Below are 27,424 nucleotides of genomic sequence, written 5' to 3' on the forward strand. Positions count from 1 at the left end.
TTCTAACCCTCTCACTGGAGTCCACAGAAGCTTTTAATGCACACTCCTGAAATCTGGATTCCAGACAACCTCCCTGCACGTTTTTAAAGAGTCTGGCTCATCTAGGTTATTAGTGTTGGTGCAAATCAAGATAGCTTAATGGATGCAAACTTCTCCTTAATTTTCAGTAAAGCAATCTAAGGATTACTGGATCAACACTGTATAATCTTTTATCATTTTTGTTTACATATAAAACAATCTTGGTTTACTTTTTTGTTTTGTTTAAAAATCAAATTAAATAAAGAACTGTCTACATATGATTGGAGATATTACTCAACCAAGCACACTGCTCATTTCGCTTCTTTTTAGAAAAACTATTTTCTCCTTGACTATATGCACGTAACTCCCATTATTAAACAGGGCCTGTGATAAATGAAAAACATTTTATTAGACCACCAACAGAAATTAACATACAGAAGTAAGGATTTTTTGTTTTCCCTGGCATGAGTTAAACAGAAAGCAGTACATGCTATAAGATACAAAGGTTTAATTACTAAGAATGTGGTAGTCTGAAAAAAAAAAAAAGGCTTTGTTTTTTTTTTTAAAGCTGAATATAAATCTGAAACAATGGTTTCAGATTTAGGGATAAAACCATTGGTTCATGTTTTCACAATAATGCCAATATTTTATGCTACTTTAGAAAAGGGAACAAAGCCAAGTACTTCCCTGTGAACAGAGGTGTTATATCAGTCATAATCTGACATGGTCTCTAAGGCCTTAATCTTTGACATCTGGGTCTTCGAGGCTTCTCAGTATGTTCACATTATCCATCTGCTTCATAAAGCCGAAGATTTTGTCATCTGACTTTTTACATCGGTAAAAATACCAGTTACTCCAATGAAACTGAGAAATAGAACTCATGTCCCTTTTATCACACGTGCACAGAGCTTCATCTTCTCCTTCCAAATTCCATTTCTGTACTGAAATTGCACAGAAGCAGGGCACAAACTTCCTTAGGGCTAGTTATCCTAGCGTTGCTATTCTGCTGCTACTCACAACTTCTGAATTTATCTTTATAATCATCTTATTAGTTAGATAAAGCTTAGATAATGCAGAAAATCTGATAAATTAAATTCTTATGACATGCTGCTTCTCTTACCTTCTGTGGCGAAGTATTCAAGATGGCACAGTGTTTGCTCCATATACTGAGAATCTTTTGAAAGCCTCTCAAAAATGACGTTGTCCTATTAAAACCAAATTCATTACATCAGAGTTAAGCCTACATATGAAGTTTCCACTTGTGTATTTACCAGCTCAAGTGAAGTTACCTAAGTGGACTTCCTTATATTAGAACCCAAGACCAAATTTAAAAGTGATGCATTTGGGTTTTAGAGACACTGACTTGAATAATTATCTGCCCTGTGCCAGTGGCAGAGATACTGCATCCGCTATAAATAATGAGGATGGAAGTACACTCTGCCTTCCGCACCCCTTGTCCCTAAAGTGGTAGTCCCCTCCCTCCCCATCAAACAGTACAGAGCACTGCTTTCTGAATTAAGCAGATACATTGATTTTTCAGACAATATGAGAGTCTGGTCTTACTCAGTAATCACTGCAGACCAGTACAGAAGGGTTTCTTGCAATCCTCTCTAGAAAAGATTCCCACTGATGTTAAAAAGTATAAAAAATAAAATATACAAATTAGAAAATATATGTTATATATTTAAAATATATTTTGAATGAGGTTATTAAATATGAAAAATGATGTTAAAATAGAAGATGGAAAAAATGAACAGGGTCTACCTCAACATTACCTTGGAAATAACCTTCCTCCCACAACTCTGTACCACTAAATCAAATGAAAATTAAATGCTTAATGACATGAATGCAATCAAAATGCAGCAGCACCACTTATATACATCTAGAGTCTCTAGATTTTCTTCTGTGACTACCAGAAGTTGCTACGTATATGTACAATACACAAACCCCAAATTTGCTTAAATATGTACTCCTCAGCTAACTAAGCATACAGGCCTACATCTAGCACTGAATACAGACAAGCATACAGAACAATTTATGATAAAAGCGTCACGACAGGATGTTTCCATCAGAATGTGGCAGGGTTCATGTAGAACAGACATTTCACTTGAAGTTTAGATGAGTGGTAGATGCAGCAGAACACCAGATTAAGGCAAAAGAGTTGCAGGAGTTAGAGCATTAAACATTTGATCCTGCTCAAACTGAAGACATCAAGAAGTTTTTGACTAGAATTTTGTTTTCCATCCCTTCCACAGCCACACTACAAGAAACTGTTAACACAGGCAGAGCAATAGCAGTGTCTGAAGACAAACAGGTGCAGCTCACTGAGGAGCTACTATGCACACAACTTGGAAGTACTGCAGAGCTAAAGTAGGCTTAACTCATTCCCACCACAGCAGCACGAAGCTGGGACCATCTTTGCCAAATCAGGGGAGTTAACCTGAAGCAACAGAGCAGTGCACCCAAACCTGCGTTTCAGGACCAAATCAAGTAAACCAGATTCTTACCAGAAGTCAGAAATAGTTTTCCATGTTGCAAAAAGCCATCTTCCCTCCCCATTTTCCACTGAAATCAGAACCACTCTCCAGCAGCAGCCGATGCTGGTTTTACAGCCTTTGTATTCTGTTAAGTTATTGCTCTTGTCAGTGAAGACAGAAGCACAACATGGTGCAAGCCATGATGACAAATAACAGCAGGTGCAGAGATGTGAGAGAGCCAGATCAAGAGCCAACCACTTGAGAACGAAATGCTAATATTAGGTTCACACGACAGCATTTAGTCTAGTTCCTGAACTGCTACTGCACAGCTGGGTGAAATCTTGCCTTTGCTTCAGGAGAGGGTGCTGCTCCCACTAGTTTCAGGATTTCACTTGGGTAGTAAATAGCCTAACAACCTTCCTGCCTGCAAAAGAAGTCAAAGGAGAAATTACAGCCCTCCTAAATCACTTGGCCCTACACAAAAAGCCAACTGGTATTATGTATGAGACATGAAGTGCCAGCATCAGCCACAGCTGCTGAAACAATAACTGGTAGTATTAGCTCTCCATTGAAGTACTATAATTACTTACAGCCCCTTTGCAGTAGAGCCGGAGTTGTCCTCCTGGAGTTCGAACAATCACTGACATTCTCTTCCTGTTACTATTGAAAGAAAAATATTTGTTTTCATTAGTTATATTGATGAGGATTAAGCCCCGGTCCAGCCAGTGAATTTTCTCAGATGCTCATAATGCATCGAGGATCAGGTGAGATGGAACAGCGGTAACTTAAGACCTCACTAGCCCAGACAGCAAGGAAAAACATTAAATTGCACATTTCCAGCTTGAGCCCTGTGGTTCCCATGGGCAAGCACTTGACCAGAATGCCTAGCCCTGCAGCCAAACATGAGCAAGAACTTGGAAAAAATCAGGATGGCATAACAATCCCTTCGAAAGAAGAAGAATCTCATTCACTCTCAGCTTTTTCTTCTACCTCAAAGACAACAGTTTTGGGGAATCTGGCTAGAAATGGAAACATTAAGACTGAATTTCTACTATTTGTAAGAATAACAGATATTGAAATAACTACCCACTGAGACACAGGAGCAGTTATTTAACTTTCTAGCTCAAAAGAATGCAGAACATGCAGAAATACAGAAAGGAATCAGTACAGACCAGCTCTTGAACTCCCTGCCCTTCGAGGGCTGTGCATCAAGGCAGCCAAGTTTGGTATCTTGAAAACAAAGGTAAATGGTACCATGCCCCACACAGGTGTTTAATAGTGGAAGGGCAATACTTATTTATTTTTAAAATAAATATTGGCACTATACCTATCCACTTCTCCTTTAAAAGGAACACTGGAAATAAAAAGCTTGTAAGAGGCAGAGACAAGCTAATCAACTCTCCTCAAGGGAACTTTTGAATACCTGTTTCTTCAGGGTTCTCTGTAAGCATACTGGGATGAAGCCCGGGAAGCATTCACAGTCAGGCAGGACAGGGCTTTGATCAACCTGATCTAGTGGAAGGTGTCCCTGCCCACAGCAGGGAGGTTGCACTCCGGATCTTTAATGGTCTTTTCAAAAACAAAACGTTTTATGATTTTAATTCTTTTCCTTATCAAGAGGAGACCTAACAAACAGAAGGAAGCCAGGAGCAGAGGCACCCCCTTTCTTTTCTTGCAAATATTAACAAACAGATCAGAGTGATCTGTTGAAGCAAGTCTGGAAGGACAACAGTTAGCTAGGTCCAGAATTTCCACAGTAAACGAGTGACCGTGGGGAACTTCCCTGTGCTTTTGGAATGGAATTGCAGGAACTCCCTCAAGGGTCATTTGAGTAAGTTGGTACCCGGGGAAGAACTAAGACAGCGTTTTCTAGAAGTGCTGCACACAGGCTACCGATGCTCCTGTCTGTGGAGAGCAGCCAGCTTGTCAGAAACGCTGAAGGACTCTTTCAGCACATTAGGTATTTCCACAGGTAGCTTAAGTGGCTACATTCAGAATGAAAAGGTAAAAAGGAAGCAATCTTTATGATCTCCATTGATGCAGAGGCCCAATCCACCACAGGCAGCTTCTCACTACCCAAGCAGCAGCCTGATGAATTCAGCATGCCTGCAAGGCTCAGCTTTTCATAGCTGGGGTGCTTCCCACAAAGGCGTGCCAAAAAGCCCTTCAGTAGGAGCCTCCATCTGCTGAAACGGAACACATGCAAGTTGCAAAAGCACTGGAAACGTGTAATCTCAAATCAAGCTCTTGCAGTAGACAAGTGACAAACGAGGAGATGAGGCACAGAGTGACATTTCCAGGGCAGCAACTTCACAGTAAACACAGCTTGAGTGGCAGGGGAGATCTCCATGCTCATGATCCAACAGCTGCCACCAGACACTACTTTGTAAGAAGCTCTTTTAGTCTTACATTGGAAATATGGAAACTTACCTGGAAAACTCCAGCACGTTAAGAATTTCAAAGGTTTTTTCTTTTCCCAGCTACAAAAACAAGATATGTACTATTGTAAATACAGATTGCATGACATTTTTACACATGTAAACTCGTGAGTTACTTTAAGCATCTTTGCTTACATACTTCAGTATAAAACTGTGCTAATAGCTCCCTCTCCTGGTACAAGTGATGCAGAGCCTTATTTAATAAAGACACTCAAATTTAAGACTGACACTTGCCTTTTACTATTTTTATACTATTTCAGTCTTGGATTTTTGATGAAAACAGAGGTGATAACACTCCAATGTTTTAGGTGTTGCAGAGCAGTGTTCACACAGACCAAGGACTGTTCAGCTCCCCACACTGTCCTGCCAGCGAGGTACCTGGGGGTGCACAGGGAGCTGGGAGGGGACACAGCCAGGAGCTGGCCCAGACTGACCAGAGGGATGTGAGAATTAAAGTTTCTCACAGGGACGTCCCATACCACGTGGTGTCACGCTCAGCAATAACAGCTGGGGTAAAGGAGGAGGAGGACAGGGAGTGATGGCTTTTGTCTTCCAAGGAACTGTTCCGTGTGATGAGCCCTGCTTTCCTGACGTGGCAGAACACCTGCCTGCTGACAGGAAATAGCACATTAATTCCTTTTTTGCTTTGCTTGTGCACGCAGCTTTTGCTTTATCCTATTAAACTGTCTGTATCTTAAACCAGGAGTTCTTGCACTTTTTCCTTGCTGATTCCCTCCCTCATTCCACCCGGGCAGAGTGAGCAAGTGGCTGAGCAGTGCTCAGCTGCCTGCCAGGGCTAAACCACAACATTATCTTGCTCAGAAAATTATCTTACTTGGAAGAAAAGATCAATTTTAATAAAAGGAATTAAAGATTTAGAAGTACAGCAAGTACTAAATACAACTGAGTAAGAGAAAAGGTGCCAGATGTGAATTTCCTTCCTAGGCAAGCGTGCTCCTTTGTGCTTCCCAGACAAAGGAAATATTCTTCAGGCACAACTGCTGTCATTTACCATCTAAGCTTGCAGTTTCCTACTGCCTGTTCCACAGAGAAGGACAGAAGACTTCGAACCTAAAATAGACTGAGACACCTCTTCCAAACTGCAAAAGCCTTTTGCACAGAGCCTACTAGAGGCCCTCCAAGTGGCAGCTTGCAGGAACCATACAGAAGGCATTCACACCCTGCATCAGTTTGGCAGTCAGTGCGCCATGCACATCTGCTTACCGCATCAATGATAACTGAGTGTGGAGTCCTTCCTGTGAAGACATAACCAAGTTTCTTTGCTCCTTTCACTAAAGCCCCTTCATCTGTCAATAAAGGAAAAACTGATATTTAGTACAGTATGTAGAGGAAGAAGCTTGCAAAGCCCACACCTACACATGCCCTGTTATTAAAACAGAAGCCCCATTTGCCCTATATTCAAACTTCCTATCTGACTGCTCCAGTAGCTTTGCACACACTTTCACAAGGACATTCACATTTTACTCCTACAAAGGCCATTTAAGATCAATTAGACCAAGTTCATTCTCAATCCATATAAAATGTCCTGCAATTACTGAAGCATTAAGCTCTATTGTTGTGGAGGAGCCGTAGTTTTCTTCTGCCTGAAAAAAGGGAAATCCCTGTTCTGAAAGCAAGATCAAAGCCGTGTTACTCTATATTCCTCAAACACACCTTTGATCCACTTCCTGCTGTAATGGCACGAAGTTCTTGCCCTACAGAAATACAGCACTGTCTTCTGGACACTGAGCTGGGCACTGTCATTAAGAGCTCAAATAACTAAGCTGAAACCAGAGCCACCACCTCTCGTAGGTACTTGCACTGTATTGCTAAGGAGCAAGTGGCATCAAGCCCAAACACCAGGTTAAGTGCCCAGCTCAAGTGACCCTCCCGTCGCTACAGCTCCCTCAGTCTTCTCACAGCTCATTAACACCGTGGGACCAGAGCTGCCCTACATGGCCTCCTTACCCTGCTCCTGCAGCACTCTATTAAGACATAAATAGGAAGCATTACTGCTGCTTCGCTAAATCAATAACTACAAAAATTTTAGAAGTATCCTCAGTAATGGAAATTCGATAGGGAACAGGGTTCTGCTGTTCTCTTTTGCCATTCTTTACCTCTTTCAGTGCTTCAGTGCTTCCTGAAAGAAGGAAAAAATGGGTGAAGGGCAGGCCTGGATATGGCCAAGACTGCTCTTTAGTGTATTGTGTCCTGTTTCAGAACCTTTTACCTGCTGAGAACAACATGGGCAGCTACTAGATCAAGAAAAATACATAAATTTGCTCTCATATCAAATAGATAGGTAACTGCACATGGAGAAACAAATCAGTACTTCTAGGTAAGGAAGACAAGTCACGGAAAGTTTTTATTTTGCTCTTAACTCTGCAGAAAGAGGCCAGAGAAAAAGACCTCATGAGAGCAGAAGGGATGATAAGCCAAGCCCTACAGAAACATAACAGGACTTAACAGCAGTTCTGCAGTAGACACTAAAAGCAGTGTGAACTGATGACAGAAAAGGGCAGATAGCATCATAGAAAACATCTTGCTTTTAAAAGTAATGATCTTTTCAGAAATTCAGGACATTCCTTCTATCTCCATCCATCCACTTCTGTTCCCTCACTCCTCCCCTCCCAAAAAAAAAAAAGAAAGCAGCAACCAACCTGGAGAGGACGCTTGGTAGATTATTTTATTTCCTTGTCTCTCAGGAACAACAGTGTGACACACGGCCAGCAGAGTGAGGAACTCCTGTATGTGCACAGCTGTGGGCTAAACACAACATCAGGAAAGTCAGTTTTACTGAGACACAGAGGCAGCTGTCCCCTAACCTGAGAAGATGACCTCTTAGACCACAGAAAATAAAAATAAAAAACGATCTGTTTCTTATTTTAGTTGTCTCATTGTCTCCAGAACATCAATGCAGCAGAGTTACAGGCCAGCATTAGCCAACTCTAATGATAAGCATCAGTTAAATTGCAGAAACCTGTGAAGCACTCAGCTCCCAAATACAAAAGCACCCCTTCTGTAGCACCCCTTGCTTCATATAGGCAAAACTGTACACCATAAAATGCTGACAATAGCCAAGCAACAGGATCTACTACGACTTTGGTGGCTTCCATGACAGTTTTTAGTAGATTCAGAGTAACCACACCAGAATTCAACTCATTGTAACTGCACCCTGAGTGAGATACTTCCAGAGCAGACAGCTGCTGCCTAACCAGCAGAAGGCACCATCGTGTGTCGTTCCAGAAGAATACATCATCCAGACAAGCAAAAATGTGATCAATGGTCCCTGTGTGCTGAGCATCACGAAAACACGAAATACACAATGCTGTTCACAGGCTGCGCAGTCACGGGTCATGTCTACAACGCTGAAAATGGTGCAGCACTTAGTCACAGGCCTCTGATTAGCTACAATTGCCAGAATTTACTGCAGAGACTTAAAATAAACCCTCCCACCCCATTCTTGCCTGCTTTGCACCCCTCCCCTCTTGCTCAGCGTTTCCAGTCTCACAGCAGTCAGGAACGGCACTCAACTGCCCAGCTCACAACCCAGCACATTAGGTTCGTCCACAGTTCACACGGACTTCCTTTGCTAAAACAGCTGGCTGAAACTGCTTCTGTTCAACTCTGCTCTAGCCATTAGAGCAGAGAGCTGGAGGCCAGTTGGCCTGCAGCTCCCTCACGAGGGGAGCGGAGGGGCAGGCGCTGAGCTCTGCTCTCTGGGGACAGCGACAGGACCCGAGGGAACGGCATGGAGCTGGGACAGGGGAGGGTCAGGCTGGGGGTTAGGGAAAGGGTCTGCACCCAGAGGTGCTCGGGCACTGGGACAGGCTCCCCAGGGCAGTGGTCACAGCACTGAGATTTCTGGAGTTCAAGACATGCTTGGACAACACTCTCAGACATAGAGTCTGATTTTGGGGTGGTCCTGTGTGGAGCCAGGAGTTGGCTTCAGTGACCCTTGTGGGTCCCTTCCAGCTTGGGATATTCCATGATCATACGATTCTAGTAGGTCCACCTCTGCTTGTCCCCAAAGTCATCGTTTGCAGTTGAGCTTGTAAACTTTCATCAGAATTTCAGCATATGAAAATGCTGCCTCGTTTCCAACGTTCTCATTAGCATAGCATATTTTATAGGGACTTTCATTTAACAGAGCCACTGTGAAGCCAAGAGCATTACAAGAGCTGTTAGCACAACATCAGGCCAAAAGAAACACTATTGTAATGTTAAAAACAAGATCTGATGTAGAAAGACACCAACTTTAAACTTCTTGTACAAGATTGTAGTAAAACTGGGAAACTGTTGGGTTTCTTTGTTTTTGTCTTTGCTTTTATTTATTTAATGTACAGAACACAACCTACATACTTGTATGACAGAAGGATTCACTGGCAAAAACGGGATTTCTATTAGAAGAAAAGAAATTACTACAGAAGCCACAGAAGAGTGGCAACTAATACATGCCATGTTTACACGGCTAAACAAGAAGTCTATCAGAAAAAGGAAATGTAACGCAGTCAGACTGCAGAGCCAATATCCACAATCTTGTTTTACTTCACGTATTTTGAAAAAATATGATAAAGGAAGTGACTGTTTCACGGACCTTTATCTTCGCACACATGCTACTGAATTGTACTGTCACATGTCACTGCAGTAACAGCCATCACTTTTGACAGGCTGGAGTGCAGAGGCTGTGTTCAGGAAAATGAGAGATTGCACATCGTCAGGAGCGAGAGAAACAGCAAGCCCACAGCAAATTGCTGGTCAGGAGGTCACTGCTACTCCGTTATTTGCAGCGAAAGCACTGCAAGACCTTCATCTCCACAAAACGAACAGCCTGCCAGATTCTCATTTCAGCGACCACTGCTGCAGACCTTTAATGTCCTTCTTACGAGTGTCTCACCTGGCCTCCTGCATGCTTTCATGCTACATGTTCAACCAGCTGGAAGCAACCTGGCTCTGGTGATGCCACTGATTTTGCTCCTTCCCACATCTATGTTTCTGCTGTCGAGCCAGCAGTGTAGTTTGGTGCTGTTTTGGTACATTCACAGCTCACAATGGGCTACGTGGCAGCCTTCCAGATCTACAGCAGCAGATCAGCAGAGGCCCATGTCAGCTCCTGCACGCAGCTGTCATTTGTTACCTTCCTGTGTTGTTCCAACACTGACACAATATTTATTGCACTGGCATGAATCAGGGCAGAGTGTTCAAATAATTGCTTCAGAGCTGTTACCAACCAACCTTGTGGTCATACTGGCTTCTGCGATCCCACATCCCTTGCACCACGCGGAGTTTAACCCCAGCAGAAGATCAGTTAACCCACAGGACTTAGAGCTTGCTTTATTGTTTATTTTCCTCTATTAAAGCAAAGGTCAGCAACTTTGCTAATCAAATTCTTACTGATTGTCTGTGAGGCATTCCTTGCCTGCTTTTTGTTTGAAGCTCAGCTTTATTTTCCTGCTCCATTTATCTGCAGCAGGAGCAAAGGTTGCATAGGTCGGTCTTTTGCTCCTCTGCCCACAGGTCTCTCTCCTTGTAGGTTCCTTCTTTCCACCATTTTTCTCCCTGAGAACCAATAGTTCTGAGTCAAAGCTACTGCTTCTCTTGGAACAAGGTCAGTGTGGAACACCTGGTCTATAACCTCCTGCACCAGCGACATATCCCACTGATTAAACATAATTTAAAAGCATGACCTACAATGAAAGTGGAGTTGCCTTATCTAGAAGACACAGCATTATCCACCATGGAGCAGGGCACGGACCACTGGTCAGGAAATATTATCAAAAGTTCTCATCCCTTCGCATAAGGTGCTCTTCTCTAGACAGAGGGAACAAACGACGGGGTGAAGCTCAGTCTTCTGAGGGGCAAGTTGTACTCCGCAGAGCTACTTATCTGCATGCCACGTGCAGTTATCTGGGTCTCCTCACTCCTAAGGAGTGACACTGCACCACTCTAGCGAGCTACTCACAGCCAGATGAAGTTACAAGGAAATTATATATAAAGTTAAGGGTTACATTCAATCTCTATTCACTTCAAGCAGCATCAGGTCAGTGTCTCTGTGATATTTCCAGGTTAGCTGGACTGAGAGGTTTCTGAGCAAGAGGCCTAGAAATGGACAGCAAGATATTAAGGCACAGTCTAACAACTTGACCTTGCTGCTTTGAGTAAGTATGACACAATCTGCACCAAGGACAGCTAGTAAAATACTTATCCATGTCATTAACAGAATTAATTATGACTCCCCTTCTTAAAGAGATATAAAAAAGTGATCTTCCTAGTGTTTTGTTCATTAAAATATTTTGAGAGCAGTTGAGGAACCAGTCACGTTGGGCACCTGTACAACAGTGAGGCTGGTAAGGTTGGAGGCAATATTCCAGGAAAAGACTCAATATTCCAGGAAAAAGACTCGAGCAACACGTGGCACTGGCATATTGAGAGTTAAATGAAAGTTTATCTTGTCCAAACCACTGAAAAATGATCAATGATTAAGATACGGCCTTGTGCTCGAGTAAAAGAAAAATGCTCAAGACCCATACATTGCCAGGGCAAAAGCTAAGAGTGACAAGTATTTCTTGCCAAGCAACAACAATTTGTGAGCTGTAAAATGACAGTTTTACAGGCAACAGTTACTTGCTGAATTAAAGCCTCCCAGAGGTTCTTACCACCTAAATGGCGAGATTCCTACCGTACCTTAAATTCTAGCTTTTCATCCCAGTAAGTAGTGGTATGTGTTTCTTGTTCTCCTTTCCTAAGGAAATAAGAATCATCTTACTACAGTGGTGACTTCAACAAAGTCAGATGGACTAAAAGCCTCGGTTCCCACACACTGCATAAAATTAAGCAGACATCAGACAGCTGGAAACGAACACTTTCACTGAAGCAAAGGCTCAACAGGAGCACAGGGGTTATCTGTTCTGCCTGGCCAACTGCTGAACTACTCATCACACATACTCACTGAACGAATTCCTGCGTATGTAGCTACTCTGTGGGCTTGCTTCTTGTCCAATTGGTAATTTGGGGGCCAGAGAAGTGAGCTGAGATGAGAACTGGAATTAGCAGAGGAAGTTAGGAAAGAATCCAGGGAGACAGAGGAGACCAGGACAAGATCCAAGGTTATTACTCGTTGCTTCTTGACCATCTTCCCTGCACTCTTCATGTGCAGATGCAAAAGGGGGACAGAGGGGGGCTAAAAATCCTGCATCTCCACTCAGTTATTCACAGTACACATGCAACTCAAGCACTAAGATAAAAAATGCTTTGCTTAATCACCAAACATTCTTTTAAGTCTTTGGAAATACTTGCTCTTCTCTTACTCTAATAGCTTATAGCATTTCCCTACAGAAACAAGGCAGCAGCGTATTCTTGGCTCTGTGACACAGTTCACCCATCCAACAGAAGCTGCTACTAAAAAGGCACAAGCAGATAAACCTCGGTACTTTCTGCTACACTAAAAGCCCAGAGAAACCAAGAGCCTCCGCATCTTTTTCAGAAGTTATTTTTCCTTGGAGCACTTCCTACAGAGCAATAATTCTTCCACTATTAGTCAAGACTGGACTTGGCCATCAATCAGGCCTTACAAAGCAGTGGCCAAATAGAGCTATGAAACTTAGAGGTGCTGCACGATGTTAAAATCTTCCTACCAGATGGAAGACAGTCTCACGAGGAGGAGAAATACATTATATTTTTATTTTTGACTTGGAAAGAAAATTACTTGGCACAGAGACAGCTCTAAACTAACACATGCAAGTGGATTGAAAAAAAATGCAATCTTCAAGACCAGAGCAGTGAGCAGTTATTGAGTGTTCGTGGAAGATATCACACTGACAGCTCCATCTGCAAAAAGGCAAATGTTTAAAGGGAATTCGTTGCCCAGCTGAGTACAGCAGCATCTGACCCCGCAGGGCTGCTTGTATTAGAAGATCCATTTCATTACCTCAGTTCCCTAAATGGCTGAAGGTTGTCACACAAATTCAAATAGCATCTGCGTGTATCAATTAGCTATGAAAACTAAGACACTAAAGAGATTTATGTAGGAGACAATCTGTACACTGCCATAAAGCAAAGGGCCGGAAACATGTTGAGTATTCACTCTCCCACTACCCTGCAGTCCAGCCCTCACATCACTGATGTAGTTTGACAACTAGACCTGGATTTTCTAAGAATGCAAGAACTGCATGCAACACGTTTTTTTAGGTCTTGTGCCAAATCATCACTTGTCAGTGGGCGGCATGCATCCCTCCAGCGCAGCCGAGTGACACACAAGATGACTTCCCTGTAGACCCCTAGAAGCAACAGCTAGTGAGTAAGAGCCCAAGCATACATTATCTGCAGGCTGCGCCTAAATCAGTAGCCTTTAATGCAGAACTTGGAACGCGCAACTGCCATAAACCCTAACTGTAGCTACATCTTAACAAAGGGAACACAGGAACGGGAGGGAACCCACATCTTGTCTGCAAGTGTTCTGATGATCTGCACTGCAAAGTCTTTTTTTGCAGATGATGGCAAAAGCCACGCAGGAAGCCACTACTTTATCCTGAGAGGGCCATCTTCCTGAAGGTCAGATAACAGGAGCCATCTTCAGGCTCTGACACCTTGACGAACATGCTGCAGTACACAGTAATTAAATATTCCTTCAGACATCTGCATCATGTTGCATTTCAAGTACTGTAAAGCACAGCAGAAAGCAAAGCTTTGAACAGTATGTTGTAGCTTTATTTCAGTTGCTCATACTAAACTTAGCCAGCCCAGTTACAGATGATACACTGTTTAACAAGGTGAGCTAACCAAGTTAGCTGTTTCAGCTTGCACTTGCAGACAATGTCCACATCCCCTACTGTGGGACAACTTCTGCAGACTAGAACGGGTGTTCCTTTTTTTTTCTTAAATACAAGCAATATAAAATTGTCATGTGTGCAGCCAAATGCTTCGTAGGTGCACATTTTCTGAATAAGAATGAAATTGACAGTCCTAACGACTAGGGACAGCCCTTTCAGACACAATCAGTTAGGCTAAAATTAATCATCACTTGAAGTCTCAGCCATTGCAAGCTTAAGCTTGCAATTGAGCCTTCATTTCTTATGCCCTTTCCATAATTTCCATCATTTGCAATATTTGAAGCAGTTCTCAACAGAACCACCTTGTAATGCCTTGGAGTATAGTTAAAAATGGTATTTTAACAGGAAGGTTAACAGGAAGGATGTTTGAATAGTCTTCAAATAAAAGGTGGTAATATTTAAGTCATTTTTCTTTTAAAGGTTTATGATTTCTAACATCAATTCCTACAAGACACCATCTTCCATATACTGCTGTATATGAAGCTGTTTTATAGCTAGCACCCATATTCAGTGTCATTGTTTCTTCAGCTCAGCAGTAAGCCAAGTGGTCAGGAAGGGGTTGGAGGAAACTATTTTGTTTCCTATTTATCTCTGCTTTCATCTGTTTTATGTCATACCTGCAGAGCAAACAATCACCCAAGCAAATGTGTTGAGCAGTCAGTTCCAGACAGACCACTAACAGGGTGTTCAAGAGACATGTGGCATTCAAGAACTGGACTTACATGGTCATTTTCGATGTTTTGCAGTAGTCTTGGGTCATCAAATTCACATGACTCACTGGTGGGAGGAGGTAGCTGGCTGTGGAGCAAGAGGAGACAAATATAACAATGTCAGTATTTCCATTCTTAATCATCTATTTCTATTACTTGATCTATATTGTTGGAGACAAAACTAAAATAAAAATCCACTGTCCTTGGAAATATTGTGAAAAAAAATCATATGACTAACACCCAAAATGCTGAAAATGAGCAATAGTTTCTTCGGAAAACCAACAAGAGCAGTTATGCTTCAAAATGCATTTCAAGATTCAAGTGTCAGCATACTTCCTAGGACAGATGTAGCAGAAACAGCTTTTAAATGTTCTTAAAACACATAAATAAAAAGTCAACTTGAAATCAAGATAGGCCACAGATCAATATCCCTATGCTTCCTCTCTAGTCAGTGAGTTTTGCTTTAAATTGATCCCTGGAGGATTTTCAGGCCAAGTACTCCGAGTTACTGTCTGGAAGAAACTCTTCAATAGAAGAGGAAGCACAAGCAAGCACAAAGGAGAGAAAAGATGGCGATAAAGAAAGCTGCAGCATAGAAGAGAGGCATTCACAGAAATTCCATCTCAGCAGAAGTAACAACATATCATATCACCTTCTTCCTAAAAGGTGATGACAAAAGTTAGCAGGATCACTAGAGAAGTATAAGAGCTCATCAGGAAGTAGTTTCCAACAACACTCAGTCTACACATTTCTTTGATGGGAGCCCACTTAACTGTATTTGATATTCTAAAATATATCAGCCCTCTTTGGCTCTTTCCCCCTTCCACTGAACATGGTACAGTGACGCCTCCTGTGTAGCACTTCCTTTTAGGTTTTCATTTCAGTCTGTGGAGTGGGAGAGACACTTCACCCCTATTCATTAAATCTGAGTAAGAGTGCTTCTTGTGACATCAAATCACAGAATGGATTGGGTTGGAAGGGACCTTAAAGCCCACCCAGTTCCACCCCCCTGCCATGGGCAGGGACACCTCCCACCACACCAGGTTGCCCAAAGCCCCATCCAGCCTGGCCTTGAGCACCTCCAGGGATGGGGCAGCCACAGCTTCTCTGGGCAGCCTGTGCCAGGGCCTCACCGCCCTCACAGTGAGTGACATGAGACATTGCCACATCTAGTTTATCTACTAAAACATAATATTTTAATACAGGGATTCTTTTATTTTCCTTGTCGGATTTGAACCTACTGATGCAATGATTAGCAGTATTCTCAGATCGAGAGCCTGACTGTAAAGGTTACTCTTACCTTGCAACTTGGTTGTTGCCAATTGTAAATAAGCGCTGCATTAGCATGCATCCAAGCCAGCCCAGCCACTGTGCATCCCCCACCTTCCCTTCTCCCATCATCTCTCTGTGCAAAGAAGTTGTGTCACCACCCACCAGCTCTGCATAAAATGCTCTTCCAGTAGGAGCCTCCACACAAACACATTGTTCCCTTGGGCTTTTTGCTGTTTCAAATTTGAAAGCAGTCTGTTTATATAGATCGTCTACACAGAATAAGACATCTTCAAATATATTTACCTAAAGTCTTCTGATGAACGTTCTCTTTCCAACTCTGGAAAGTGACTGAGGAGTAGGAGGGGGAAAAAAAGAACATTTATTCCACTTTGCAAACTAGAAGTAGATAGAAGGCAGATCAATGAGTCATCATACATATAAACACTGGAATCATGGGTTCAGCTTTTCAAACACTTGAATCAAGTTCTCTACCTTATGAGATATCTGATTTAGCTACTCTGAAACTCAAAGGCTAATTTGCATGGAGATCTTAAGACTAGTCTTTTAAAATCTAGCACAAACAAAAGATACAGTACTAGAGAGTCAAAAAGCCAAGTGCTATGAAATACCAGTGTGACCAAAAGGGATCTCTTTAATAAAAACAGAACAAAAACAGTTTAAGTGCGCATCCCTCCTGTGCATGGAATATTCAACTCTTGCTTTTTGACGACTACAATTACAGTTATATTGCTGTAGTGAAATCCTGGTTATTTGAGCAAGTCACAGAGGCACGAGTGATGATTGCTGGTTTTAGGCTTTACCTTCTTCCCTCTGGAAAGGGTCAGGAATTTAGTACTTTTGGTTTACTTTAAATTACAATCAGACAAGTTAAGAAACAAAAAAGATTTCTCTTTACACTTAAAGTATTCTCCGGGTTTGCATTTCAGTTTTGGTTGCAGGACATGAAAATGAAAGCTTTAAACTGTGACCATAAAATATGCTGCAACGTAAACTGAACAGAATGTTCTAATCCTGTTCTGATACCCAAGTATGTATCATCAACATGCACATATTTAGCTAGAGAGTTTCTAAAGTCATACCTACCCATATGTCACTCCAGCAATACTGCATTTCTTGAAGTTCATGATATTACATGTTAGAGTACCTGTTTTATCAGAAAACAGGTATTTTACCTGGAAGAAAAAAAAAATTACTTGCAAAGTAACAAAACCTGAAACAAGCTGAAAACATATTAAGTTTCAGGAAAATTTTGGAAGTGACATAAGACCCAGAAATATCATAGTATTGGCCAGTGGAGGTTTACTACAGCTCGGTTTGTTGTACCAAAGCTAAACAAAAATCCATCAGGAGAACCCTAATGGCATTATTTCTTATTTATGTGTAAATGAATCAATGCCCAAGAAGTAGGTATCAATTGCCAAGGCTCCAGTGTATGGATGTGCTGGCTTACACTACTTGAACATTCACCGAATCTTTCAGCTGTATTAACATCATACAGAATGCCTGAAATTGAATTAAATGTTTTTTCACGTTCTTCAAGAACTGCTAGAGTTTAACACTGAAGAAACTCTGTTTTCTAAAGATCACCATGTGTTTTTCTCCCCTACACCCACAAACACTGCTCTGCAAGGAATATCATTGAGTGGTATTTCACAGGCAAGCAGAAGCTTTTTCTGTTACCCATGAGCCAGTCCTGAAGTCCGAGACACACAGCCATCATCAGCTGTGCAAACCAGAAGTCAAAGTGGGTACCCAAAATCTGAGGAACTTTGAGATATCATTTTGACATATACCAAAGTTTTAAAACACATCTGATCAAGTAGTTCAGTTAACAAATCCAAAAACTCTGGCTACTTACAAGGAATCAATGGTAAGCTATTTCTGAAAACATCTTAAGGGCCAATTAGGTATGTTGCACCATATCATGTAATTAATTTCAGGCAAAAATAAACCTTCAAATTACGGTAGTAACTTCACAACGAAGAAGTGCAAATACAAATCAGATTTTAACACTCCTAAAGAAAAGCCCCATTTAATTCGACAGCATGGATACTGACAGTTGTCCTGCTGAGCTGGACACAATAATTACATATTTTGCATACATAAATATTGTCTTCAAGGTGGAATACACAGGAACTTCAAAGTTCATTTGGTTCAGTTACACACGATTTTGGTGGTCACAGGAAAAAGCTAGCATTTCTCAGTGGTACTACAAAACTTCAGTGGCAAAGCTGTGTTCTGCAGTAGCCTTTTTTTGGAAAACCCTTCCATTTCGAAAGTCTCACTTGCAGAATTGCGCAGTATTTGCAATAAATATCTAAGAACTACAAGTTAATATACAATAATCATTACATGAGAAGAAAATGGAAATGCTTGTCAAGGAATAGCATCTCAATTAAGATTAAAACTGCATCTTTTTTGACTTGCATTTCTTGTTAGGCTGTCAGAAACTTGAAGAACTAAGAAAGGCTAAGGCTGTTCTGGCCTGCTCTTTAGCCAAGCTTAGTCCTGTACATCTTGTTTTGGTATACACAGCTCAAGGACAAAGTCAGTTCAGAGCAAAGGTGGGAAAAAATAAAAATAAAAATAAAAATCAGTTCCTAGGCTTATATTTGCTTGTATGACCTTGAATTTATCTTGTGATGTTTCATACTGGTAAGACTTGGACTAATGAAAGTAAAGAAGTTCCATTAACCTGAGCCACAGCGCAACAGAACACAGCACAGCTCACAGCGTTCATTCACACCTTCCAGCTTCCCCAGTCACAGAACAACATTATACATACCTAAGTTTTTTCTTACCTGCCCAAGTTCCTCATTAAGGTTTGAGGTTCTGGCCATTGCAGGTGTGTCTGTCTCAGGATAGTACATATCTATGTCCTGAAATGAGAGTAAAGTTAGACCCGTGCTAAGCAAATTAAATACTGCAGTCTCCAGTCTTCTTGTGTTGAGCTCCAACTTGGCTTGACTGCCTTAACTCCATCGGTGGAAGTTCTGACAAACAGCAACCAAGCTGATTAGCAGGGCTTCCTTTCCACGGGGTACCTCCCTACTGCATAAACCTGAGAAAAGTCTGACTCAATTAATGGTAATTTGGTATTTTCTTCATTGCACCCCCAGCTTAAGAATTACATACAATGGGAAGAAGTTCTAACAGGCCACTCTAAATATAGGTCTTAAGTTACAAGAACAACACAATTTACTCCAACCTGTGATTAAAAGAGACAATTAGTGACTTAGTAAAATCAACTCTTGATTACTATATTTAATTGGAAAGGTGAACAAAATAGCTGCTATAAGCAGTTCAGAGAACACACACAAACCAGATCTTATTTACTTGCATTTTAGAGGAACCTCTCTAACCTTACTGAAAGTCGCAGCATTACTGCATACCAAGACCAGGAATGTTTCTCCTCCACTTGTTACAGTTGAGCTTAAGACATCTCTAAAATATTTTCAGTACATAAGTGAAGAGAAACACTTTGAAGTCAGCGCCTGCACGAACAGAGGTATCACCACTCTGTAACATAAGGCACCACCAACTCATCTCCTCAGAGAAACATCACGACTCATACCATGGTGGACCTGACTACCAGCCTCAGGGTTTAAAAAAAGCACAAACAAGTTCCGTCTTTCCTTCTGCTGTGGCCAAGAGAAGCTACAGGGTACCAAGGAGTTTTCAAAAGCTATCTAACCAACCATGAATGAGTCTGCTGAACGACTTCTCCCATCTTGAAAGCCCAAAATATACAAAAGCAATCGTTTGTACAGGAGAGCTTCCTGCAACTACATCTTGTCCTTTCTTAGTGAGCACAGCACAAATTAGATCTTCTGAACTTCTCCCTGCCTTTCCCAGGAGTTGCATCGGGAACTCACCAGAAAGTCTGGTAAAGATTTCAGGTTTTTCATGAAACTTTGACAAAGTGATGTTAATACATCTTAGTCTTGTTACTTACCCAATTTATAAAAAGAGCCTGAGTAAATTTGACAACTTCCAACGTCACCAGAAGACTGATTGGAATAAGGTTGTTGTACAGGATTATAAATGTCAGCAGATTGTATCCAAAGTTGACAGACAGCATTCCTGTCACATGAAAGACACATGACGTCATACAGATGGCAGAAATCTAAGTAACACAATATAGGGGCAATCATCTTTCTGTAGTTGCCCTTATCGTATATAGTAGCACTAAAATAACCAGCAATTGTGTTAAGGCTTAGCAAAAGGGTCTTTTCAATACTGATTTCAATATTAAATATATAAAAGCACCCAAAGAACACGTGCCTGGAGACATAGCATACCACGTCAGGTGAAGAAGAGTGAGATTGGTGAGGATACGTATTAGAGATCAGAACACTTGCTAAATATTTTTTGCTGAACAGATGGCAAGATGTATGGTGTTCCACACTATAACCCAAATTTAGTGATTTATCCAATGTGTCAACTACCTCAATTAAGAGCCACCAATATCACTAGTAGCTTAACTTCACCCTTCAGAAACAGTGAATTAAAAACAGAGCAAAGAATAAAATTTGTTCTAAAAGTTGTCAGCATCAGCAGACTTGAGAAGTCACTCACACTAAAGAAATGAGTAAACAAAATGACTTCAGACATGGAGCAGACAAACTGAGGCATCCGGCTTAAGTAGAAGAGCTGTTAGTAACAGTGACAATGTCAGCCCTAAAGGGAAGGGAAAGCATTTATGAACAGCAGACAGGATCAGAAGTGGTCCAGCAGAGCACAGGGCAGCATCTCCTGTCCATGGTGCCAACCACAGCCTCTTTCCATACATAGTCTAAGTGCTTGCACCTGGCTCTGAAGCTTAGGGAACCACTTCAATCAGCAGAGCACCCAGTGCAATATGGTCACAGCCCGTAACTACGGGGATTCCGGTGTTACAAATGACTTGGGATGAAGGCAGCGGAGCAAACTAGGAGATAAAAGCCAAGGAGTTGTAGTTTGGACTCAGGAACCTCCTCCAAGCATGAACACACATGAATTCTGTATCTTTGCTCAATTAACACAAAGAACAGAAGCACACCCAACTGGAAAATACTCTTCCTAATACAGTCCTTATAGAAATCAGACATTTAAGAAAGAGTCTAAGTCTCCCTATCCGCCTGAAGAAAGCATTTCCCACAGTTAGTGAAGTGATGGAAATTGTGTGTTGAATTTATAGGGAAGCATCCATACAAACTACTGCCTCATACTACATTAAAGGTTGCATCTGTTTCATATTAGCACAAGTTCAAGAGTTTGTTTCATTCATCTTTTCCTTCTGTCATTTGAAGACACAAACTTTTAAACTTCCTCGTTAAAAAGCAGGGTGGAGGATAGGGAATAAGCTTGAAGTCACTGATATTGCTACCAGAAGACATTACAGCTACCAAAATCGGAGTGAAGTACAAGGCACTTCCATGTTCTTCCTATAAAAGTTCTTTTTCCCCCATTACTATCATGACTAAATTTTGTTTTAAACTCCTGAAGATCCCTTTTGCCATCTGTTTTTACCATCACCACCAGAAAGACAATTTGCAGTGAGAATTGTTTTCGGATTTACATCTCCAGGTGTTTGTAACAATATATTTTATACCTGGATAATACAACCCCCGAGACAGAAGTCTGATGGGCAGCACTGTATTTCTTTGCTAGGCATTTGTGTAAGGCCCATCTTTGATATCTGAACTAATAAATTCAAGGAGTAAGAATAAAAACAAATAACCCCCTTTAAGCAAGCTAACCAGTTTTCTCATTACTAATAATGGAAGTCAGAAGCCAAAGCAACTCTGAAACACACAGCAAATACAAAAATCACAAGATTTAGCATGCATTTCAGTTCTCTGCAACAGATTAACATATCTCATTGAAAATCAGGAAACAACACAGCTGGACAAATCCTTTTCTTCTGTACACAAGCATGAAACCCAAGTTAGCACCATGTATCTGGGACCTGCTACCCTTTCGTCATGTACATGATATGTACAGACATGATAGGCAAGGCAGTACATGACCTACTCCAAAACCAAATTCTGTGGAAATGCAGATGCACGGTATGTCCACAGTGCCGAAAAACCTTGAACAGCCAACACCACTCTTGCCACTCTTCTGATTCTTTCCTGCTCCCTGGGTGGCAACCCACTGACAGCTACCTAACCTTTCAAATGCTTTATTAACAGAAGCCTCGTTGGCAAGTTAATTTATGCCAGTCCATTCTACAAAATAATAATTAAAAAAAAAAAAAAACAATCTGGCCATCAAAAGTTAGCAACAGGCTGTTTCTCATGTGTCTTTCTTTCTCCATTTCTTATTTTATACATTCAGGACACACTCTGAGCAACCCTGCCAGCATACTCACTGTTGGAGCCAAGGTACCAGACGACCTCGCCGTGTGTTCTGTTCCACAATAAGGCACCTACAGAGCTCACGAGGGCCATGGTCAGGAGAATACAGAACAAAACCAGGATCTGCACGTTGGTTACTTTCTCCACGTTTGATCTCTTCAGAGGTGCTTTGGTTGAATTCTGAAGAGCAGCAGAAAGAGTCTGATAATGCCTTGAACAATATCAAGTAGCAAAAGCAAATTCATCCTTCGTTTTTAGTCAGTTACAGAACTCATCGCTTCAACTCTATGTAGCCCAATACTGTATGCAAAGGCCAACAAGGTCCTAAGAGGAGCCAATACTCCTAACAAGTGCTAAATTGACAGAAGATTGGACAAGAGAAACATTCAGTTCTACAGGTCTAGTACACATCTCCTTGCTGTACATGCCATTGATGGTCAGAGGTGAACAGCACATACCTGATTCTGGACTCTCCAAGCCCTCCCCATCATGTAACCATTAAAGTTGGCAAAGCCCTCCAAGATCACCTGGTCCAACCATCCCCCTACCAGCAATGTCACCCACTCACCCATGTCCCCAAGCACCACATCCAACTTCACCTTGAACACCCCCAGGGACGGTGATTCATTAAGGCAATACAAACTGTAGTCTTAACCTAACTATCTCCAAGTGCTAAAATAGTAGGGAGTCTTTACTATTTCCTCAGTAGCTAACCCTAATTTTTAAAAGCTGTATAGCTAACAAGTTATAATACAGTTAGTTTACTGACACAACGAAGTGTTGTGAGACACACCTCCATAAATTTTTATGCACATGTAACTTTAAGTTCAGTAGCATCCTTGTACTCCTCAAGATTTAATTTAAACAGGTATGAGTCAAACCATGTCATGAATTCAAATCTAAATACAGGCAGAATTCAGGGAAGTACATCAGCTTCTAGAATAACATGCTCCAAATCTTTAAGGGTATACCTGCATGAGTTTTGTATCATGTCCTGTATACACGACAATACCCAAGACCCATTGAGTGTTCCTCAGCTGTGCGCCTCTTAGCAAGATCTGGTCTGGACCAACAGGAACTGGGCTGCAAAGCAAGAAGGATGCAGCTCTCAATTCTGTACAATGCTTTCAGGAAATAGCTAGACTTTCAGCATTACTCCCCCCTCTTCAAAACTCTTTAACATAAGGAAAAAAAAAAGTATTTTAATGAACTTATATTGCCCACAATCTTATGTTATCCATGCAACACACGGTTTTCAGTGCTGTTTTGAAACCCAAAGCGCAGCAGAAGGTGAGTGATTCAAGAGAGCTGCTGTAATTGCCCAGAACTTGAGGCAGCTCTAAGCCTACTCTGTGCTTCACTTTATTAGCCTAAGTCTCACACCCATGACAGAGAAGCATCACACTTGCAAACAGACAATCCATTCAAAGCACACTATAGCCTTACACGTCATTTCAGAAACATTTTGGTAAAATTGCATTACCCATGAGACTTTTTCAAGCGAGAAGCAAGTGATCTGGCATTATTTTTGCATCTGGCACTATTCAGCTTACATAGCCAAGTGGGATACCTTTGGTGCAGGAAAACAAGTACAGCAAGGCAAAACCTGTACGCTCCTGCTGACTCTTCAAGTCCTACTACTTATAGTATTGAATGTATATTCCCAGTTCTTTTCTGTCATGAGTTGCAACAGATACAAGTCACACTGATAAGACTCCAGATTCTGGAATCATTTTCCTGTATATATCTCAACTTGGTACAGCCTTTGGTTCCTGTTGGACAGTAAAGGGTTCCAGTTTCCTCTCCATGTCTCCTGTAGCAGGAACCCCCTAAAAATACAACCATTTCCTCTGCTCTTTGTTAAGTGTCTAAAAGAAGAGCTGATTCCAAAGAAGCCATGTCTCACTTAAAAAGCAGAAAACTCCACAGAAAGGCAGAACTTTGTCATCTTACACTGGCAGATGCTCTGACTCACAGATGATAATTGTTTGCCTTGTGCCCACCCCACCCAAAACAGGCATCTAATCAATGTTGGAGATGAAAAGCACGCAGGAACTATTTCTCCCAACCAAAAGAGTTTACAGCTCTGCTGTCAAGCTGGTACCTTTGACCGTCTAAGCGCAAGTTCCCAGTGAAGTCGTAGAGATGGCGGTTCGGCCCTTCGCACTCGATCCTCCCAGATACCTTCATCAGTTCTTCTCTTGACTGGAGACTAGCAGTTTGAGACAATCCCTGCACAGACCAATCCAAGAGAGGTTCTTGTCAAAAAATAATTAGAAAGACAACTAGGAAAAAAAAAGTTATTTCTTCCAATAATTCAGATAACGAATTTGCTTGGCTCTGGGGTTTTCTCATTTTGTGTTTGTTTTTAGATGAGTAATCAGTAACTTTCCCACAAGACTTAACTATCATGGACGTACATGAGCCTGCTTATATAGGATTGTCTTAAATCCCTCTACCAAAAAGCCTACACGATCTGTGTGATGAAGAGGAAATTCATATCCACAAATGTTCACATGTGCAGGAGGAAGTAGGATAGAAGCACCAAGCACAAGCTTGGCTTTTCTCTCAAAGTGTAGCTCTGCTGATGTATTACTGCTGCTAAATATAGTCCTTCTTAAGCGTAGTCTCTCCTAGCTCACTACAGCCGTTGTGCTCTGACCCTGCTCAAGGTTAATTACAAACCCACAATGCAACCCTAACCTAACACATCGCCACTCCATCTGAGACTGCACTCACAACACTCCATTGCTTTCCATCTGATTACCTCCACCTGCTAAGAGTGATCCATTTTTCAGTTTCTCTTGCCAGAATTTGACTGCAGCACTGCAAGCCGGAACAAGGCTTTAAGAAGAAACCCTCCACAACCTTATTTTTGTATTTTAAGCACGTGTCCAGAAGGAAATAAAATCTGACAAGAACCCCAATCTGATCTATCAGGCTGACCCAGAACAGGAAATCACGTTTCCTCAAGTGTAGTAAACAAGCTTTTAAACCGTATTTTACATATATACATATATGTACATGTATATACCACTCAGTATATCAAAATGCTAATCCAAACTCATTTTTCCTAACTCTGGGAAAGAAGGCAAAGAGATTCTGAACTCTTTCTAAACACCATAATGAAAAGGATTTCTTCAACAAAACTAGAAACATCAAACTTAACCCCACTACTTAGCACCAACAGGGAACAAGTTAACTGAAGCATAATAAAAGGTTCCTTTGAGCACTCCAGAGGGAGAAGCAACAGACTGGCACATGTGAAAGCAGAAATTGCATCTCTGACCACAACTACAAGCTTTTTTTTTTTTTTTTTTTTTTGATAAATACAGCACTTTACCACTTCCATTCTGCTTACTCTCTGGAAGTGCTGTGTATCAACACAACTTCTTGCTGAAGTTCTTTATATTAAATTAGTAAGAAATGCCTGGGTTTCCCAGTAAGATCAGTATTATCAAATAGTTACTTGATAAAAAAAACTCATTCATCAATGGGCACAATTAGCTTTGTAGCTTCGTATTTCACTCTCAAGAGTTTCAGAGCACTAGCAGTGTTACTCTCTGCTTTAGCCTAGACTTCCACCATCTCTCCAAAAATGGAGAGAAGTCCAAAAAAAGTTTAAACTCACCAAAAAAAAAAAAAAAGCCATTAAGCCATTATTGTAATCACTGTGTCTTTAAAAACTCCACCTTTGGGGAAAAATTTATCATGGCTTAGGGAAAGCAAAAAGGCACCAATAGATAAAAGACTACCTGAAAATCTATTCCAAAAGCTGTGTCAACAGATCCCATTTAGCAAGGGAGTAGAGAGCAGATCCATAGTACATTCACAGTTTCTAGTTTTTAGTAATAGTTCTGTAGCTTTTGCATCTCCAATAAATACTAATGCAAGAGCTACAACTCATTCTCAGTACAAACCACCCACCAGAAAAACTACGCTAGGCTTCTCCCAGCTACAATGCTATATGCATTTAAGAGTGGATACCTCAATATCTTCTCGGGATTAGAGATGAGCTTGACTCAAAGAGGCAGACGAAAAAATCTAAGTATTTGGAGTGTTTCACATTCTGACAGAAGTTACTGCTATCATTCGCAAGCAGTAAGACTGGTAAAAGTACTCCCTGCACCTCAAGCAAAACACAGCCAAGGTCTGCTTGATTCCTCTTTTAGGCTTATGTTCCCCCCTTTCCTCTGGATTAGTTCCTTAGATTTGTACATGAAACATTATTGCTTGGGTTTGTATCTGTCAGAAAAAAAGGCTTACAGCAACCTGGAAAGAGATGTATATTTTACTGTCTTATTTTATTTATTTTAAACAGTACTAGTACTGCTGTCATGCAAGCTACCGTCTGCCTTGCAGCTAACACTAGTACCTAGCAGAAAAACAGCAAAGTTCTCGTTGTTTTACCTGTCGTATTTTAAGATTCGTCTCCCCATCGAGATTGGCTGTTTCGATATAGCACATGGCTTGAGGTTCACTGTAAGGAGCACAACAAGACTGTCAATATTGAAAATTAATTACTTTTTATATACTACTTTTGCAGTGAAGTGGTCCGTGATACATGTCTTCAATACACTGCAGAAGAGAAAAATCAATACTCGTGGCATAAAACCATGAAAGAGCCAGCTAAGAGCACACATTTTTCAGACATGCCTTTGAATATGAATGCTCTAATATTAAATTATACAGAAGGACAGGTCTAAAGAATTTTACAAATCACAATTAACTTGGATGCCTGAAAAAAATATTTTACACTGTAGTCCGTAATATTGCTTCAGATTGCATGAGCTATGGATAAATGCAATGCTAATTAATGAGCAGTGTAAGAAGTGGACACGCAATGGGATGAGGAGGGTAGTGCCCTCTACTACTGAGCTTTGTCTGTGAACCACGCACACTAAAGGTTGTGGCCACAGGACCACCTTTAAGTTGAGAAACTTCTGGAAGTACACGTGAAGTCACTGCTAAGCAGTGTTTATTTCACCCCTTTTAAAAAAAAAAGAGAAAAGGTATGATAAGATTGAAACAGAGCTGCATCTTCTAGAGTAGCAAAAAATCTTCCTCATAGTTGTCCAGATTTGCTGTTAGTCGAGGTCTTACCTATATCTGAAGTGGAAAATCTCTGCACAGAACAACATTACCTTATTACAGTACTACCTAACACCAATTATTTCCTGACACACTGCTTAAGATTTAAAACCTCTGTATGGAACCACCAAAACTGTTTTTACCACTGCCTTTTTAGGCTGTTAGGGAACATCAGTTTCATACCTGGACCCAAATCATGTGCTCCTTCAGTATATCGCTATTCATACT

General features: G+C 41.2%; 1 protein-coding gene across 8 annotated transcripts in view; it reads right to left on the reverse strand.

The window, feature by feature from the left end:
* Nucleotides 1-27,424, reverse strand: part of ATP8A2 (ATPase phospholipid transporting 8A2) — a 309,878-nt gene that overhangs the window by 231,163 nt on the left and 51,291 nt on the right. For all 8 annotated transcript variants that reach the window (XM_068671922.1, XM_068671930.1, XM_068671958.1 and 5 more), the window contains 14 exons: nucleotides 26,516-26,585; nucleotides 24,210-24,337; nucleotides 23,077-23,188; nucleotides 22,120-22,285; nucleotides 19,720-19,847; nucleotides 18,566-18,643; nucleotides 16,848-16,936; nucleotides 16,047-16,091; nucleotides 14,484-14,559; nucleotides 7,594-7,699; nucleotides 6,158-6,240; nucleotides 4,926-4,975; nucleotides 3,086-3,155; nucleotides 1,139-1,223 (listed from right to left, as the gene is read on the reverse strand). In XM_068671922.1, the coding sequence (XP_068528023.1) occupies nucleotides 1,139-1,223; nucleotides 3,086-3,155; nucleotides 4,926-4,975; nucleotides 6,158-6,240; nucleotides 7,594-7,699; nucleotides 14,484-14,559; nucleotides 16,047-16,091; nucleotides 16,848-16,936; nucleotides 18,566-18,643; nucleotides 19,720-19,847; nucleotides 22,120-22,285; nucleotides 23,077-23,188; nucleotides 24,210-24,337; nucleotides 26,516-26,585 (1,286 nt within the window). The remainder of the gene's footprint in view (nucleotides 1-1,138; nucleotides 1,224-3,085; nucleotides 3,156-4,925; nucleotides 4,976-6,157; nucleotides 6,241-7,593; nucleotides 7,700-14,483; nucleotides 14,560-16,046; nucleotides 16,092-16,847; nucleotides 16,937-18,565; nucleotides 18,644-19,719; nucleotides 19,848-22,119; nucleotides 22,286-23,076; nucleotides 23,189-24,209; nucleotides 24,338-26,515; nucleotides 26,586-27,424) is intronic.

This window comes from Anas acuta, chromosome 1, assembly GCF_963932015.1.
Source record: "Anas acuta chromosome 1, bAnaAcu1.1, whole genome shotgun sequence".
In the NCBI taxonomy this organism is placed as follows: domain Eukaryota; kingdom Metazoa; phylum Chordata; class Aves; order Anseriformes; family Anatidae; genus Anas; species Anas acuta.